Source organism: Lineus longissimus, chromosome 1, assembly GCF_910592395.1.
Source record: "Lineus longissimus chromosome 1, tnLinLong1.2, whole genome shotgun sequence".
Taxonomy (NCBI): domain Eukaryota; kingdom Metazoa; phylum Nemertea; class Pilidiophora; order Heteronemertea; family Lineidae; genus Lineus; species Lineus longissimus.
This window is the reverse complement of record NC_088308.1, coordinates 11,809,890-11,827,309: the sequence shown is the minus strand read 5'-3', so window position 1 is coordinate 11,827,309 and position 17,420 is coordinate 11,809,890. Positions and strand designations below refer to the sequence as shown.

Sequence of the window (17,420 nt, the reverse complement as noted above, 5' to 3'; positions counted from 1 at the left end):
CAAAAAAGCTTAATTCACAAGGAAATAGTCCAGTCTTGTTGATTCAGATTTTGCTGGTTTGTTCAGAATAAAGACGTTTCCATTATGACTTGGAATTGGTGAAACTGGGGAAGAAGACAAAATGGGACCAGTTTGGTGAGAGTGAATTAGGAATGGAAGGGAGTGAAATTGGGTAACATCTGCCCAATGCATATGGATACTGGCACTGGTATGTTACTGCATATTCTACCTGGTTTTGCCTTCTTTTGGCCACTTTTGTCCTCTGTTGGTGTTGAAGGACCTGAAGTACTTGCTGAACTCTTGGCCGAAGTACCTGCACCAGTTGCTGAAAATGTAAAGGTAATGTATAATATCTACTTCAAGAAAAGCTCTTAATGAATCAGTAGATGAGAGGCTGGACTGAACAAACACCTCACCTTCCACTGAGTGTGTCCCTATACGTCACATGTGTATGATGAACAGAATGTCTAAAGTTATAATAGTTTACTATTGTCCAATTATTGTGAGGCTGTATTTTCCACTAAGAATATCTCAAGAATATTTTTGGCAAAAAGAGCACCGAGGAATCATTTATGATCCTATTGCCAGCTGCTGCTATCATGAACAGCCAACTTTTCATTTCACAGAATTTGCATTACTGGAAATGGAAGACTTCATACTCATACCGGTTGTAACAGACACATCAACATCAGCTGAACCAATGTCGTCAACCTCATCCTCGCCCTCGGCATCTGACTCTTCCTCAAAGGATATTACTGCAGAGGAAGAATCTTTATTAATAACTTATTACTGCAAAAGATGCTTCTCTATTTGCAAATTTTCTTGTTGACTGGCCTGATGAACCAACAGTTTTCCTCCGATTCACACAAGACAAATGCCTATTCATGATGTTAAGGTCAGAGGGACCAGTCTAGAATCCACGAACTTGGGCATGCAAACAAGCAGGCTGTGGGACTTTCATCTGGAAATTACCCACAACTTGGTAGTGATGACCAAATGAACACCTCTTAGCTATTAAAACCACTGCATCTCAAAATGTATGAAGTGTGTTTTTTTTCTCCAGTTTTATTCCTGTGAAGATGTCTACATTCTGGAATAAAGCATCCTACCTTCATCAATATCGACATCCATCTCGTCCAAGCTCTTCCCATGGTATGAAGCAAGAGTTCCTTGCTCTGATGCAACAAGAATCTTTGAGACCTTTGCTACCTGCAGAGAATCCTCAGGTAGCCGGTAGAAGTCTCGGTGAATCCTAACATCATGGCCGAGGAAGTTTGCCAATATATCCAGTTCGTTGTCCTTCAGATTTAAAATCTGAGAGAGAGTGGCTACCTGCTTTCGCAGACGTGTTGAGCGTATAAGTTCTGGGTGTTTAGCCCCACACTTGGAGCTATGCTCACTAAGGGTATCAGTGCCCCTCAAGTGGCCAAGTGAGCCATGTCGAGCTGCAAATATGTAGAAGTTTGCTTGGTTCACACCAACAATACTACGAGTTTCACAACACACCACCTTCTTCATCCAATTGTGCATGTCTGCTGTGAGTAGAACTGGCACCGTTCTTCCCCTTTTCCCCACTATTTCTATTCGATGAAGAGCTTTGCACAGTTTCTGTTCAAAAGGAGAAAAGGCCTTCATTATATCTTCCTGTCGACTCTGATGAGTCTGCACAAAATCTGCTAACTTCATTCTCGAAACTTCACCCTGCCTTCGCCTGTTGAACAGTATAACTGTGGAAAGTAGGGTATCCGAAAGTTCACACCATGCAGCTGAAGTTCCCGAAACTGTGTTAGTCGGCATCTCCACATCAAGGTAGGCCTTCGCAGCCTTCTCCCTAAGCCATTTGGTAAGTTTCACGCAGTCGTTTGTTAATGGAATCAACTGCACTTTGTTCCTTTTGTTTTCCCCCATGGTACGAAGAGCATGCGTTGAGACTCTCTCTGTCCACTCCATCTCAAGCAGTTCAATAAAACCCTGTGCCTTTTCTATTGTTATCTTGTCACCGACCTGAAGGGCGAAACCTTTAATTATTTTGGCACACTTCTTCAAGGTGTGTCCCACCTTTAAGGCCAAAGATGGGGTGGCCATTTTATGGCTAGAAAGATCAAATCCAGCAATTCCATGAACTGCTTCAACCACTAACTGAAAGTGCATTGGATCAATGAACTCTTCCAAACCAGCATCTGGTTTCTTGACGACTTTCCGCAACTCAATGAGAAGACGTCCAGCTTCACGGAGTGAGTTTCTGACGGGGGGAAACTGATCCCGATCATGTCCATGTTTAAGGTAGAGTTTTTCAGCAAACTTCAGGATTAGCTTGTCACTTTTAACAACACGCGCAATGTCATCATTTGAAAGGGTGCACAGCAAGTTGTTAATGTTAACAGACGGCGATATTCCAGGGGTTGGTAAGAGCATGCGTCCTGCTTGGCAATGACGGTTGAACTACTTCGGGCAAGTAGTAACAAGCTTGCACCTTTTAACATGTTTGTACAAGTCAAACTTTGCATAGTAACCTAGGCAATGCTCACATGGAACATAATCAGTCCAAGCGGCTTCTTGTGCTGGCCTGTAAGCTGTGACAATCTCTCCTGTCCCCCTCCGAATCACCTCGGAGTTATGCAAATGATTACCCATGTTTCTGAGATAGATCAACTTCTGTTCCTTTTTCGTCTTGTCCGGCTCATCCCACAGCTCCTTGATCTCCTCTTCCTCTTTATGCATTATTTCGAGATGTCGCCTGATTTTCAACTTCAAGGCGGAATGACAATAACAACAGTAATAGACTTTGTCATATGACCTTTTTCCCTCATTACTGCACGTCATCACCGTGATGTTCGATGAACTGTCTGGAGTGGAACTGTCTGGAGTAGAGCTGTCTGCACTTTCGTCTGGAAAGAGAAAGACAATGTAAAATTCTGATGAGGTTGATGAATGAACTGCATTGAAACCGCCTCTACTTTTGTCTGGAAAGAGAAAGACAATGTAAAATTTTGATGAAGATTTATCAGTCTGCAAGAGTCAGTATTTTTTAGCTTTTACAATGTCTTGTTTGCCGGATCAGCACACTTTGGTATAAGATAAAATGAAATGGACAAGGGTGCTAAGAATCATTGGGCAGTGGAGGTTGCTAGAGAGAGGTCAAAATATCTTTTGAGGACTGAGAGGTCATGTGCTATCGGAAGACATTAGAAAACTGCAGTGTAGAGTCAGACTTTTCCGGTGGGAAATGTAGCCCCCTTTCGCTACCCACCCCGGCCTTTGGTCCACCGCGTTTTCAAACTTTGTCCGATCTCATCACTTAAGATTGGCGTCCAACTTTGTCACCGGTGCGAATCTCCCCTCGGTTCTCTCATCTGCTGACAAACAAGAAGCGGATTCTTCTCTCGGGAAATACTTGGAAATCATGTCTTTTAACTGGCAGATTAAAAAATTTTCTAGGCGGAGGGGAGACACCCCTGCGGGTATCACCTAGCTGTCTAGGTCTACTGCCCTTCGAGCTTCTGAATTTGTTGTCATTTTCATGCCTGCTATTGGGGACATCCCCAATCTCACACACTCCAGAAGCGAACGAGAAGAAGAAGAAGAAGACACACTCCAGAAAGTACAATTTGATATCCTGTCCTCCAGTTGCACTGTATGCCCAGGTAACCCATGTAAAAAAAAAACAGTTGTCCAGTATTCAAACCCTTCAGACACATTTGTGTGATCAGCACTAAACTTCTACAATGGTTGCAGGTTTTGTAACTGCTTCACCTATGGACGATTCTGTGAATATCTGGCTATATGTGCCATCCCTGGAAACCAGGGATTTACAGGGAAGGCAGATATAGAGCCTATATCTGCCTATATATAATATGCTTTGGATGGGGAAAGGTTGAGTGTTTGCTATATGATTGGGCTCAGCCAGTGCCACTTTCTAACTCTCAACTGGAGTGAAATGCCAAATGGCCAAGTGATCACTCAATTTTGGCTGTTTATTTGTGGATCAGGCTGGGAAACTTTTGTAAAAACTGTGAACAGGCAAAACATGTCTGGATTGAGCCCTACAAAAATCCTACCCTTTCTGCAAAAAACATTTCTCTGTTTTTTTCCTGTTTATTGGTTTCGCACACCTTTTGCTGGAATACAACTAAGATCTTCCAGACCATCTCTAACTGCAGATCACCAAACACATAGAGGTGGAAGATTTGTGAAGAGAGAAGATTCTTGATTGACAATGCATAAACTTTAAATCAATATTGCAACTTTCTATCAATGTTACACAGGATTTCACTTTTTTTTCCAGACCAAACTAGTTTTTCCTGACTTAAGCTCAGGATTCCTGCATTTTCCAACAGTCTTTAGTTAAAACATAGCCAAAACATACCACCATTGTCAAAGTTCATTGCCTTGAAAACCAGTTTGAATCAAAACCCTGTATAACCTCGTGATGTAGTCCCCTCTGCAGAACACACACCATAAAAAATTCATTAAATTTCAACCATTATTAACACCTTCAGTACCAAAAGAAAAATAGCATGCATATAAAAGCTCATGTCCTATGATAATTATGCTTGCCGGCGTTTCACTCTCTCTTTTTTTGGACCCCTAGTCATGCCTGTAAAAAAGAGAAAAATCCAGCCCCGGGTACAAAAAATGCTGTTAAGGAAGTTATTGCACATGGTGCCAAAAGCCTGGTGGCCAAACCAAAAATCAGAAAGGACCGTAATTTGGCCTGCAAGTAGCGGTCATTCGGAAGTATTTGTAGACTGGGAAATTTTCATGACCATATATTTTTGCAATCTAGGAATAGAATTGTATAGAATGCAATGCGGTGGACGCACAAATTTTAGTTCCAACAATGTCGATAGGTGACGCGCAAACCGCAATACCCTTTTCCGCTCAAATTCTAATGCATTTCCGGTTATTTCTGACCATATAAATACCCAACTCTTCTCATCCAAATTCAGCCATACTTTACCTTTTCGACTCAAATCTAAAGAGGTACACATCCAGACGACAAGGAGGATACCGCGGTGACGTCACATCACGTGATCCCGACCCATATTAGTGATCGCTATGGCCAATCAGATTCAGTCTACTGACAGCACCAGCACTGAACACATCTCCACGTCTCACTGTCTGGTGCGCTCCTGTACACAAAACCACCAATAGACATGAAATATTGCAATACCTAGTATGGATTCTTCCTGTGTCAAATAAAATTTACAGAGCAGATTAACTTCCACGAATAAAAAAGACATTTGGCGTGGCCAAAGTGCGGAAATAATGTCTCCGCTAAAATACACTACGAAATACACTAGGCAATACACTACGCAATATACAGTAGAGATGCAGTTGAGTTTGTTATTGTTTTGACTTAGAAGCCCGCCCATATCATAATATATTCATGTATTCATGAAGTATGAACTCATTTCTGTCCCATACAACTCTAAGAACAGTCAATTTCTCCTTAAATCATCACCGAAACCGCGATATCCGCAGGAAGATTTCGTTCTAGTGTCCGAAAATGCATGATCTTATAGGGGCGCTAACTCGACAAATAGAGGGGATCTATGGGGATCTATGCGAGTTTTAGGTATTACAGGTCTCGAACTTGTAAAATCTGTAAACATGCCTCCAAATCCCATTATGATAATGAAGAGATTGCCCCATATCTGGGAGACTGTTTTGAAACCATCGCTAATTTTGGAAGATCGGTGCCCGGCTATTTGGTTTAAAAAACCCTTTTTTTCCCCATCAAAACAGCACTTTTCATTATTCAAATGATAGCTTATTGTCTGAAGACTTATTTCATAGCAGAAAAGTACTAATAACTCTGACTTGATGCGAAAAATCTAACTTTTTTGATGACTTGATTTTCCCTTGGCCGTGGATCGAGTTTGTTTACAATATGCAGCGCCATCTTGGAAAAGCCGTGACGTCACCGCTGTATCCTCCTTGTCCAGACGACAACATCTGCCCTAGATAAGCACATCCAGGAAATAAAGCACTTTTTCTGATTGAAAGTTTTAATAATGCTAAATGCATTACACCATTTTACCGCGCGTAACGTCATAAGTTCGACGCCGTGCATCAACAGAAGGTCATTGCGTCATAGGGCATACGCTGTGCCGCATTTTTGGGTTTCTTCCGGGTCTTGCGGTGACATTGCCATCTGGCATAATAGTTCTGCGACCACCTCATTGCGAATGTTAGTTTCACCTCTCAATAGGGGGAAAATTGCGCCAATTTTTGTCCTCCTGAACATTTCCTGGTTTATAGTACATATCTATCAAGTTTGGCTTCAGAAGTAGTTACGAAATGTGCCAATAATATCTAATGACGACAGGCAACACTAGGGTTTTTTAGAGGGGCACAGTACCCTGCCACTGCCATGGGGCTAACCAGCCATTCCTGCTCTACCATTTATTTCATTCAGCTAGGGGCCTGCTGAGAGATCAGATGGCCACGCTTATAATAAATGATGCAGAGTTTGACTCACCAGCATTATGATGGCTACTGACTGACTCTTATCCCAATGTCTTGGACTTTTTTCGGAGGCCTTTTAAGTCCGTAAACAAGTTCTTGTCCATGTTTCCAATGGCAACACTATCGTCCGAGTCCGAAACTTGTTCATCATCTGGAAAAGAAACTCTAGTGAGTGAGGTGCAACAATAGAAAAACACACCGGGGCAAAGTACTGCAACCCAATTATTTTTCAAAAATGGAATTTACCCTTTCCTTCGAAAATTTATCAAGAAGTTGGTAATCTGATGTGAATGATAATAATCCAGGAAAACAACACTAACAGAGATATGCAACTGAACTACAAGAGATCTAAAAACACATTGACTGCAGATCTGGGATGAGTATCTCATGTGTGTCAGTGAAGTGATTTACAGTCAGCGAGATAGAAAACTAAAGTGGTCTGTCCTTTTGCAGATACTGTCAAGCTCATCTACTACATGTAGCCTAACCCTGCAATGTGATTGGATGATTTTTATGTATCTTGAAGTCTTTGGGATGCTCAGATATTTTTTTCCTAGACTTCTGATGCAACAATTTGAATTGAATCTGAAACATCGATAGTAAACTTCTATTTGCTTACCACCAGGGGCATAATCTTCATCAGAGGAATGGTCGACCTCCTCTTCCATATCTTTCTCCATACGATGGTGCCGGTGGGTTTCCGTCAGGCTGCTTTCAACCATGCTGCCATTGTCTAAAAATGAGGTTGTGAAGAGGTCAATTATATCAAATGATTGTAAGCTACATCAAAAGAAAATGCCTCATGTACATTGGCAAACATTCTCTTATTTTATAGGAACATCATGTCAGTTAAACATGACGTAAATAAATTTGGCATGGTTCATTTGCACTAATAACACTAAGCAGAAGACAATTCTGTAACACATCTGAACATAATCATACAATTTTTTCAAAGTGGCTGCTGCCATTTTCCTGGCAACAGACGTGTTTTTCCATTCCAGGTCTCGCAAGGAAATCTCACGACAGTATTCTGTAGTATCGGCTCCGGAGTCGCGATTGTACATGAAGTACTAATGGAGGCAGTGTATTAAAAGATTTCCCGTTCATAACAAACTGTGTAGTGGTAGATGTCACATTAGATGTATTGCTGTGGGAGCCACTAACAATACCCAGAACAAAATGCCTAGTGTTACTCTCCACATATTTCCAGGGGAAGAAGAGCGTATTTTAAGGTGGATAGTGAATATTGGGCGGAATGTTGGCCCATCGCATGCTTCCGTGTAGAGCAGTGCAGCCGAAGTTATGCCATACGGCACATAATTCGGATTACACAATGGCTACCTCTATCCTACTAAACCTGATATACAAATTAGCCTTAACATGTTAACTATGGTAGGAAAGGGTGATTCAGTGGCATGTTTTGTTATAATGAAGTTATTTGAAAGGATCGGGCTACATTCATTCGCTCATGCTAATGTTCCTTTATTTTGACCCAAACCTCTCAAATAGATTCAATGATCTTCGAGAGGAGAATTTGATTTCTGAATTGGCAAAGAAAACTTCAGTTCTTAAACTACAAATGACTGAATGATCAAGGGTTCCCTTCAATTTTGTGACCAACAAAGATTTTTAATTTTTTAAGACTGTTTGCCACAACTTATCCAAAAGCCAAATAATGGGGTACCGGCACAACTTCATTGACCGCTACGTGGCGCTGGTGGTAACTAGGGTACGGCGACGATGGAGCTTGAAGTACGTGTAGAAAAAACGACAACCAAAAAAAAGACCAGACGATTTCTTGCCAATTTGTCATTGAAATTGATTTTCACAGTGCCATATTGTCATAATGTCATCACATACACGGCATTGGCATCTTGGACAAGCAGTGAAGGTGCGAAACGTAGGAAAATTTTACGTCTTCATCGCTGCTTACATTGAAGCGAGTCGCTTATATCACTTGAAAAAACCATTTACCCTAGTTACGACCAGCGCCGCCTAGCGGGAGGCCAATACCTCATTGACCAACATTGGCTAAGGGGTGAGGTGTTCAGGGAGAAACTTCTTGATCATTCATGGTTATGCTAAGTGCCAGTCGGACATATGTGGGAACCTGAATGACTTGGGCCTGACACGATGACTCTTTGAAACAAAATAAAGGAAATTAGAAACAAACCATGATGAAGTAGGATAGTTATAAGAAGCAGACTACCAAGGTAGCCAAGAAGGAAGAGTCAATAAGGATAAAAGTATCTGGCACTTCTTTGGGGTTTTCTACTTGGCCAACCACTTCTGGCTGCTCTTCCTCAGGGCATGCTTCACAATCTTCATTTCGGACTGGAAGAAAAATATTTCCATGAAGTCACAGCGTTTTATGGTACCTCTAAGCACATTTCATTATTTCAATCTTTCACTTCCATCATACTTCATCAAAAATTGTGGACGACCCCGTTTGGACGGGCGTTCCCAAGTGAAACAACAAAAAGATTGGTCCCCTTAGATACAGACAATGTTGATCTGTGCTGGTCCACATGGTAAAAATTCCAAATACTGCTTCAAATTGCCACTACTGTTACTATACAGAAATCATTACGCCCTAATAAAACCCTCTGAACGGGAACGTATGTGGTGACCCATGAGCAAGCCTGACACCAACGAAACATTTGGTTGCCCACCAACAGGCTTCCTTTTGTAAATTCCTTATTGATTCACTTTTTTGGTAAAACACAGTTTGCCGACTTGGCAACGTGCACCAGAAGCCCAGAACTCGGACTTCTTCAGGACAGTGCCAGTTGGACACGGCGGAACCTTGATAACCTGGGCCTGACAGGATGACTCTTTCGAGCAAAAGAAATGAAATCATTCAGTATTTACAGACAGGGATGTAGAAAGACAGTTAAGCAGACTACAACTACTGCCAAGGTAGTCAAGAACGAACAGTTTAGTTAGTAAGGATAAAACGCTCAAGTACCTGGCACTTCTTCGGGGTTTTCTACTTGGCCAACCCCCCGTTGGCTGCTCTTCCTCAGGGCATGCTTCACAATCTTCATTTCGAACTGGAAGAAGAACATTTCCATTAAGCCACAGCCTTTCGTTGTTTCCTACCAGCCCACTTCATTTTTTTGATTTGTGTAAATCAAAAAGATCCAGACCATCAAAAGCAGGGAGGCCCTTTGTATTGAATGTTTTACGGCTATCCTATGGGTATCCTTCATTTGTACATGTTTTTCTGTGAAACATGTGGATTTCTGCCACTGTAGACGATGTGAAGGGAGACCAAAACACCAACTAGATATCCTGTACTTTAGCTGTACAACACTCTACCTGATGCGGAGGCTGGCTTCAGAGTGAAAAGATTGAGTACGAGCCCCGTTTGGAGGGGCATTCCCAAGTGAAATGAAAAACACACATCATTATTCCTTGGCATAACTGATACAACAATATATATTATTGAAAAAATGTGGCAATGCCAATGTTACTTGTTAGTAGAATGACGTTTAAAGAATGAACAAGAATAATAATGATGACACAAAGAAAGACCAGCACTGAGGGCAGCACATCATTTAATCACTTGGCCTAATCTGCATTGCGTAACCATTTAGAAAAGATATACAGATTCATCAGGTTTCAACGCAATGATGCATGCTATGGGAGTCGTCATTTTGACCACGTCATGCAATTTTTGTTGGAAAATATTGTTGAACTGCGTTTTGAGCCAATGACGTCAAACCAGTCATATATAAAGCAAATATTGCCACACACAAAATTAAACAGTAGTGAAGAGGTTAGAATCAATAAAAAATTCAGCAACATTCAACACGAACTTTGGTAAATGCAACAGAATGGAAGGCAGTCTCAGTAGATTGAGAGAGTTTATCCTGGCTTGTAAGAACAGGGCAAGTTGTAAAAACTGGCAGCAAGACTGAGGTGGGTGAAAGGAATCATTCAATCAAGTAGTTTCTTTTCTACTCGTTTTCTTATTCTTTCATGTTTCAGCTCTCTGTGTATGATGAATAAGAGACCAGCAACATCATAGATAGCACAGCTGTCTTGTTTTTAGGCAGGGAACAATGTTTGCTTCAATCAGCCACAATCACGAGTTGTTAGAATAACAATACCGTTGTTTTAAATTAAAAAAATGAGTATATTGCTACAAGGTGCAAAATGCAAAAACAAACATTTCTGCCTAGTTCCAGACTATCCCACGTGACATTTGGAGGCGAAAGATGGGTGAGCAGATTGTAGCCGTAATACATTCACTGACAGCAGAACTACATGTCCGAGACGAATCAGCCAGTCAATCCAGGAAAAACTCAAAAATTACTGTAAACAGTGAATTTTCTGTGCACCACATTTTAATTGGGGATGTACAATTTTACATCATACAAACGGGGACGTGTGTAATTATGCACAAGACTCATCATCATCAAGTTCATAAAAAGATGTCCCACGGTTGATTTGGACCTTCTTATCTGACCTATGCGGACATCCTATAAACTTAAGTAGAGCTGTAAATTATTCTGCATGTTGCTAAGATCATGAATGTCCCTGTTCGGAGGGGTGTCCCCGATTGGAACAACACAGGTGGGTCCCCATAAGACCGAAAAACACACAGTCATTGGCAAATTTTCTTATCATCCTTTCCGCTCGACAATGTAGAATTGGGAGCTGGTTCTCGTTCAAGAGATGAGACCAAGTTCAAATTCAAATTCTAAATATTGCTTGAAAATTTCACTGCTTACAGAAATCCTTGCAGCCTAGACAAAAACTCAGGACACATACGGTTACCAATGCCTCTGGCTGTTTTAGCAGCCTCCTAAAATAAAATGTGAATTGTTGTATCATAAGATCAATGCCTAGAGGGCAGGGTGACCAAAGCACGCAATAAATGAAACGACCAGGGGCCATTGTGCTCACCGTAAGTATATTTAGTAGACAATTAATTCATGCTAGTTACAGAAAGTGAACAGTATGTAACCAAATGGAAAATACTTAGATCAAGCCAAAACTCGGTGTCGAAGGTTATCTGATGTAGGGGGTTATTATACATGTTATACCAAGTTTCAAGTTCATAGCTTTGGCGGTTGAGAAACGTGCCATAGTTACACTCAAACGGACAATTTATGCCATTTGACCTCTGCGACCTTGAAAAGTAGGTCTAATTAAAAACTTGTATGATATATAATGTATCCTTGCTATGAATGCCTACCACAAAAGTTTTATCGAAAACAAGTCATTAAATGAGCGAGATATCACACTTTTTAGATATCCACATTCGGCCCCCTGGTGGCCAAGTTGAGAATCAAATCGGACCAAAATTCAGCACCAGAGGTTATCTGATATAAGGGGTTATATGTACAAAGTTTCAAGTTCATAGCTGTTACGGTTGAGAAACGTGCCATAGTTTACACTGAAACGGCCAATTTACGCCATTTGACCCCTGTGACCTTGAAAGTAGGTCAAATTAAAAACCCGTATGATATATGATGTATCCTTGCTATGAGTACCTACCACAAAAGTTTTATCAAAAACAAGTCATTAATAAGCGAAATATCACACTTTTTAGATATCCACATTTGGCCCCCTGGTGGCCAGTTTGAGAATCAGATCAGACCGAAATTGTCACAGGTCATCTGACCTGGGGAATCCTGTGTACAAAGTTTCAAATTCATAGGCCTAGTGGTTAAGAAACGTGCCACTGTTTTTGAAACCGAATACAACGACGACGACGACGACAGACGACGGACACTGCAACTCCTAGCAACTCCAGAATGTGCCTAGTCTTCATTCTGTCTTTGGGTGACTATCCCAACAAGTTTCAACTTTGCAGCTGTAAAAGCGTGTGCAATGTATATCTCCTCAATGAACTGATCTCAGTAAATAGACAAAAACTGTTTGTTTTGGTCATTCCATACCAGCTGAAATATGAGAAGCAATTCCATGATCAGGACATTACCAGAGGATAGTGTGTCTTATCCCTGAAGGCATTTTATGTCATCTCAAGATGGTCAATTGATATTGCTTCAAGCAGTTAGACTCCAATGTCCAAATCTCATCCTAAATGACCCAATTCGATACTTTATCCTAATATAATGATTTTTTCAGGCGCAGGTGACAATATCAGTCAAAATTTCAATTATTTCAATTATGTAGCGTCGCAATTTAGAAAATTTGGCGCAACAAAATATCCCAAAATTAAGATGAAAAACAAAAAGTCATGTCCCCAAAATAGGCAAAAAACTACAGGGTGTATAGGTCTCCATGTGATTGAAAAGCCTGTTTAGGCAGGCTTCACGGTTCAAAAATTCCTTGAAGCTGCAGCTGTACACCCCCCGACATTCCTGAACACCTAGGAAAAGAGAACATCATGTATGATGCGACTTCTTGCTACATAGTCCTGCTCATGTCCTCAATCAGTGTGACGTGTGTGATGTCACTCTTTGCAGATTCATTCGTCTTGATGACATGCCGCTTGATGCTGACTTGCATGGCATGGTGGATATCTCATTCACATTCACATGAAAGTAGCGTCATTTACTCACCTCTTCTGAGAGGCGAGCTAAAAATGGAAATGACTTGCTTACCTCTACAACTTTAAAGGGGAGATTGCTCACCCCATAATTGTATACCACCTCCTCTCCCACCTGAATTTCACTGATGGCAAAGAAACAGAGGTGTGGGGTCCCGTCCACCTCCACCGCCTTGACCTTTGCATTTGGTCTTTTGGATGAATGATTGGCAAGGCGCCCTAGTGTTGCATCTCCGGCCAGTGGTTCATTTGTTGCATCGATACTGAAAGATAATAAACAAACTTTAAAGATGTAACTGGACTATAAAAGGCAGGAAATGAAATGTCCTTGGGACATTGTGCTCACCTGGGGTTGATTTATTCCTAGATATCATGACAGATTTGTAGTTTGGTAATTGACATGAATTAATGATATATATAGTTGCACTGCAGAGAGAGTGTGAATTAATTGGTGAGGAGCAAATACACAGAGAGGAATCACACTGACTTGGTCAAGTCATGTGTAACCTTGGGCAACACAATTTTCTATAACAATCTCTTCAAAGGATTTTACAAACTTGACCTACCGGTACTTATCACTGAAAAGTTGGTCACATTGACCTACATGTACTTTTTTATCAACATGTAGAGATGCTCAATAAGTGTCTACATACCAAATTTAAAGAGTCTACAACAAGTGATGACGAAACATGCCACCTGCGGTGAAATTATAGAGTTTGACATCTGTAACCTTGAAAAGTAGGTCAAATCAAAAACCCAGGTAACAAGTCATGTAGTCTCTTCAGAGGTATCCACCAAAAAAATTCAAGATCCTAGCTATCAGCATTCATGAGATATTGAAAAATAAGGTTTTCAAAGATGGCCGCCTGGAGCCCAGAAAGTAGGTCAAATGGCAATGATTTTCGGTATGTCAAGTCATGCTGTCATAATAAATCCACACATTAAGTTTCAACCTCTTAGACTCACTATTTCGAATTTGCATCTTTAAAAGATTTTCACATTGACAACATTAACAAGGTGTTGAAACTAATTTCTCATGTAATAAGGGAATAAACATTTGATTCGGTTGGTGGATACATGTAAATACCATGGTGGTTGAAATGATCGATGGACAATGCACTCACCTGTTGATCAAGGACAAAGGTGGAGAAGAAACATTTCAATTATTTCTTTGTTTGTACCCAGTTTGAAGTCTCCAGCAAATAATTTAAATGATAACTGTGTCTTGTGGCTTAAGTTTCATCCTGAACAGCAGCCACAATCATTTCTTCACCAGAGATGCGACCAGGCTACCCTTTGACTTTGATTGGCGCCTAGCCACAAAAGCAATGGAGCTGTTTTGTACTGCAGTGCAGAGGGTTCAGTGTCAAAAACGTGTACAATATTATGACAACTCCACGAGGACGTCGGACAGACCAGCTCTGCCCTGTCGTATAACTTGCTAAGGTTTGACAGGTCAAACTTTACTTACCATAAGTATTCACCTTTATATTGGAAAAAAAATCGGAAGTTACTGGGATCTACAATCTCTCTTTCATCGCCCTCACTAGCAGAAATCAGATCCCCCTTGTACTCCATTATGAAGGTGTTCTTCTGAATGACTTCAGTTGCCCGCACACCTCTACCTACATGTAAAATATAATCAGAAGATATTGTGTCATAAAAGTAAAACTTGTACTCATGTCGAGTCATTGAGTGTCAGTCATTTTGCAATTAGGCTTCTGGTTCTTTCGCACCGAATTTTAATTGGATCTCCACTAGGAATCTCTGACTAAAAATAGTCTGTATTTTGTGATGCAGTGTGTATTAGTATTAGAAAAAGAAACAAGATATTCGTCTGCCTAACTCTCTGTTCCTTTTTTTCCCGACAGACATGACAGACACTGTATTTTTATTTATCCATTTTAGGCCCAGCATCCTGAATCCTGCAATGCCATTCCTGGAGTTAGCAACCCTCCTGTTAGCAGATCACCCCATAATAGTGTGAGTGAGCGATAAGCAATAAAGATCATCATAAAGGGACCTTGGGCCAACAAAGGGTTTAAGTTTGCCAACATCGGGGATACTTGACCTTGATGCAAGAATTTTGAGTCAGTCAAAGATTATGAGAGATTTGAATGTTTTATTGACAGTCACTGTACTGTGACGACATTCAGGTGAGAAGTCTTATATTGTTTGTTTCAATTTTTTGGTCTTCTGTTGCTCACCTTTGCCTGGGATGTTTGGGTCAACACACACACAACCTGGATCCCAATCCTTCAAACTTATCCATGACTGTGCTGCATCAAGAGGATCCACGGCATGATGACGGCGCCTTTTAGCTGAAGTGGCCATGTCTGTAAGGTTAAAGTAAATCTTAAACAAATCTTTTTTACAGGCCAATACACAAAGGCTTATGAGTCATGAACCGATTTCAAATGCTGAACATAAATATTCAATGTGAATCTTCAGCTGATGTGTCAAGTCTTGTCAGGGTGAATTGAGCAGTGCATTAGTGGAGCCAGTTCATACTTGCGGGAGAAGAGAAGGAATAAAAACAACCCATAGTGGGGCAAGCCTTTATTTCTAAACCCCTCAGTGGGGCAAGGCATTTCAGGTAGTGGCAACCAAATCAGACGCAATAAAGTATTCATTTTCTGAAAGCTTATTTTATGTTATCTAAATATTAGAAATATTCTGTCCCCAAAGAAACTGAGTTAGCTCACACAAGACATTGTAAGAGGGATTTATTGCACCAAAAGGGGGTCAACAAACCTAACCATCCCCAGAACCATGAACATTGACCAATACAAACAGTTGTGCATTCTATTATATTAGAGATGATGTACATGTACATGTATTGTCAAATAAAGTCATAAACTCGAACCCATTCCAGTCATGCCAATGGTCGATTGACGACATTAACGGGCAGAATCGAAGCGCGTTTAAAAATAAACTTTGGTAATGCTTGTGAAAAACGACAAGCTCTCCAGTTGAAACGAACACCAATTTTTCGACTTGGAATCGTGGATGACCCTGAAGCAAAGGTGCCATAGGAAAACTTTGACCTCTGTGACCTTGAAATAATACCCGAAATACCCTTGTTAGTAGTACCTGCCATAAAAGTTTCATGAAAATCGGACCACTATTAAACGAGTTATCAAACATTCTAACTTTTGACATTTTGCCCCCTGGTGGCAAAACCAAGAATCATATGAGGCCAAGATTCAGTCTCTGAGTACGGGTCACAAAGGGGTACATTTGTGCCAGGTTTATAAGAAACTGATCGAAATGTTCGTGATTGCATTTTGGAACATGTTGGCAATGGGGAACCGGAGGAACTAAAACTACAGGCGACGCTGAGGCACAAGTCAGTTTTGACGATAGGAGGCGTCACGATATTTACCTCAGGAACAGAGCAAATGGTGAAGTCATGCCTTGAGAGTGGGGGATGTAGTGACGTGCCGCGCCGTCACAGTCATTATTTTAACCTGGCTGCAGGTCAGCGCCTCTGTTGAAAACTGAGTTGTGCATCAGTGCCGCGTCACGGGTTAGTTTCCACGCCGGTTCCTCATTATTGTTGGATTGACTCAGTCAGTGTCGCCACAAATTTCATGGGCACTTGATCTAACGTTCACATAATTTAGAGGGCGGGAAATTTGAATTTAACTGAAAACCGTGAGTAAACGGTGAGCGGATTTGAAATCAAAGATGGCGAACCGTGCATCTACGAGGTTAGGGCTGAAAGAAAAGGAACATAAAGAACAAGCAGTGCAGCCTTCAGACAGGCCTATTTCTTGGCCATGATATCACATGACAGATTCAGGAACAAAGCACGCCCATCATGAACAAAACAGTAAAACAATTACTGAACTCTTTAACTCTTTTTTCAACTGGTTGATATTTAACAGTCTTACCCTGTCTAACACTGCCACTGCAATGACACCCAGTCTGTACCCAGTCCAGCTGGCCGGTAGAAACAAAAGTACAATTCGAAGTTGCAATGAAGTAGCACTTCATATGCCAAACAGAAGTCAGTGTAGGAGAAAAAGCACATGCTATTATACCCAAATATTAGATACGTTTCAAAACTGAACTCCAGTTCAGAAAAGATATCACAGCAAGCATTGAAATGTATTTCTTGTCGAAACAGAAAGCAGGGTAAACTAGGTAATTCCATCAGGATTATAGGTTGCTATAAATGCTAGCAATTCTTCTAATCTTAGTGCAGTCTGCAGGAGCAGGACCTACTGGAGTGAACAAGCAGGGCAGGGCCTGCAAAAAAATGGGAAGTTTAAATTTTAAAGTGCACTATCAACAAGTAAAACATTATGAAATGGTCCATGGACAATGTGATTTCCTCTTGAACAAGAAAAGAGACATCATTTTGGTGAGTCAGATTTTTTATGCATCTTTCATATAATGTATTAATATCAGCGGTAGA

The 17,420-nt window shown here is 40.9% G+C and overlaps 2 protein-coding genes across 10 annotated transcripts in view; both read right to left on the bottom strand.

The window, feature by feature from the left end:
* Nucleotides 1-2,415, bottom strand: part of LOC135488255 (uncharacterized) — a 45,910-nt gene extending 43,495 nt beyond the window's left edge. For all 6 annotated transcript variants that reach the window (XM_064772791.1, XM_064772831.1, XM_064772823.1 and 3 more), the window contains exons 1-3: nucleotides 1,110-2,415; nucleotides 666-755; nucleotides 230-325 (exon numbers count right to left, since the gene is read on the bottom strand). In XM_064772791.1, coding sequence (XP_064628861.1) covers nucleotides 230-325; nucleotides 666-755; nucleotides 1,110-2,415 — 1,492 coding nt within the window. The remainder of the gene's footprint in view (nucleotides 1-229; nucleotides 326-665; nucleotides 756-1,109) is intronic.
* Nucleotides 2,416-2,752: 337 nt separating this feature from the next.
* Nucleotides 2,753-16,247, bottom strand: LOC135488292 (histone-lysine N-methyltransferase SUV39H2-like). Of its 4 annotated transcripts, none has more exons than XM_064772850.1 (8): nucleotides 16,091-16,247; nucleotides 15,205-15,333; nucleotides 14,469-14,622; nucleotides 13,053-13,260; nucleotides 9,440-9,524; nucleotides 7,091-7,204; nucleotides 6,485-6,622; nucleotides 2,753-2,888 (listed from the first exon to the last, which is right to left on the bottom strand). In XM_064772850.1, exons 1-7 carry the CDS (start codon nucleotides 16,095-16,097, stop codon nucleotides 6,513-6,515), a joined length of 807 nt encoding a protein of 268 aa, XP_064628920.1. In that variant the 5' UTR covers nucleotides 16,098-16,247; the 3' UTR covers nucleotides 2,753-2,888; nucleotides 6,485-6,512. The 4 variants fall into 4 exon arrangements, 3 of the variants coding, with proteins under 3 accessions (XP_064628920.1, XP_064628912.1, XP_064628933.1); XM_064772842.1 differs by lacking the exon at nucleotides 16,091-16,247 and adding an exon at nucleotides 15,826-16,015; XR_010446949.1 differs by lacking the exons at nucleotides 2,753-2,888; nucleotides 16,091-16,247 and adding an exon at nucleotides 15,826-16,015 and having other exon boundaries at nucleotides 6,591-6,622; nucleotides 7,091-8,805.
* Nucleotides 16,248-17,420: the final 1,173 nt, after the last annotated feature.

Excerpts from the sequence above, each read along its gene's own strand:
- LOC135488292 (XM_064772842.1), bottom strand. The coding sequence starts at position 15,898 with ATGTCGTCAATCGACCATTGGCATGACTGGAATGGGTTCGAGTTTATG. Across the intron at positions 15,334-15,825 it reads ATTTGACAATACATGTACAT|ACATGGCCACTTCAGCTAAA; the intron begins GTACATCATCTC and ends TTAACCTTACAG. Across the intron at positions 14,623-15,204 it reads CCCAAACATCCCAGGCAAAG|GTAGAGGTGTGCGGGCAACT; the intron begins GTGAGCAACAGA and ends TTTTACATGTAG.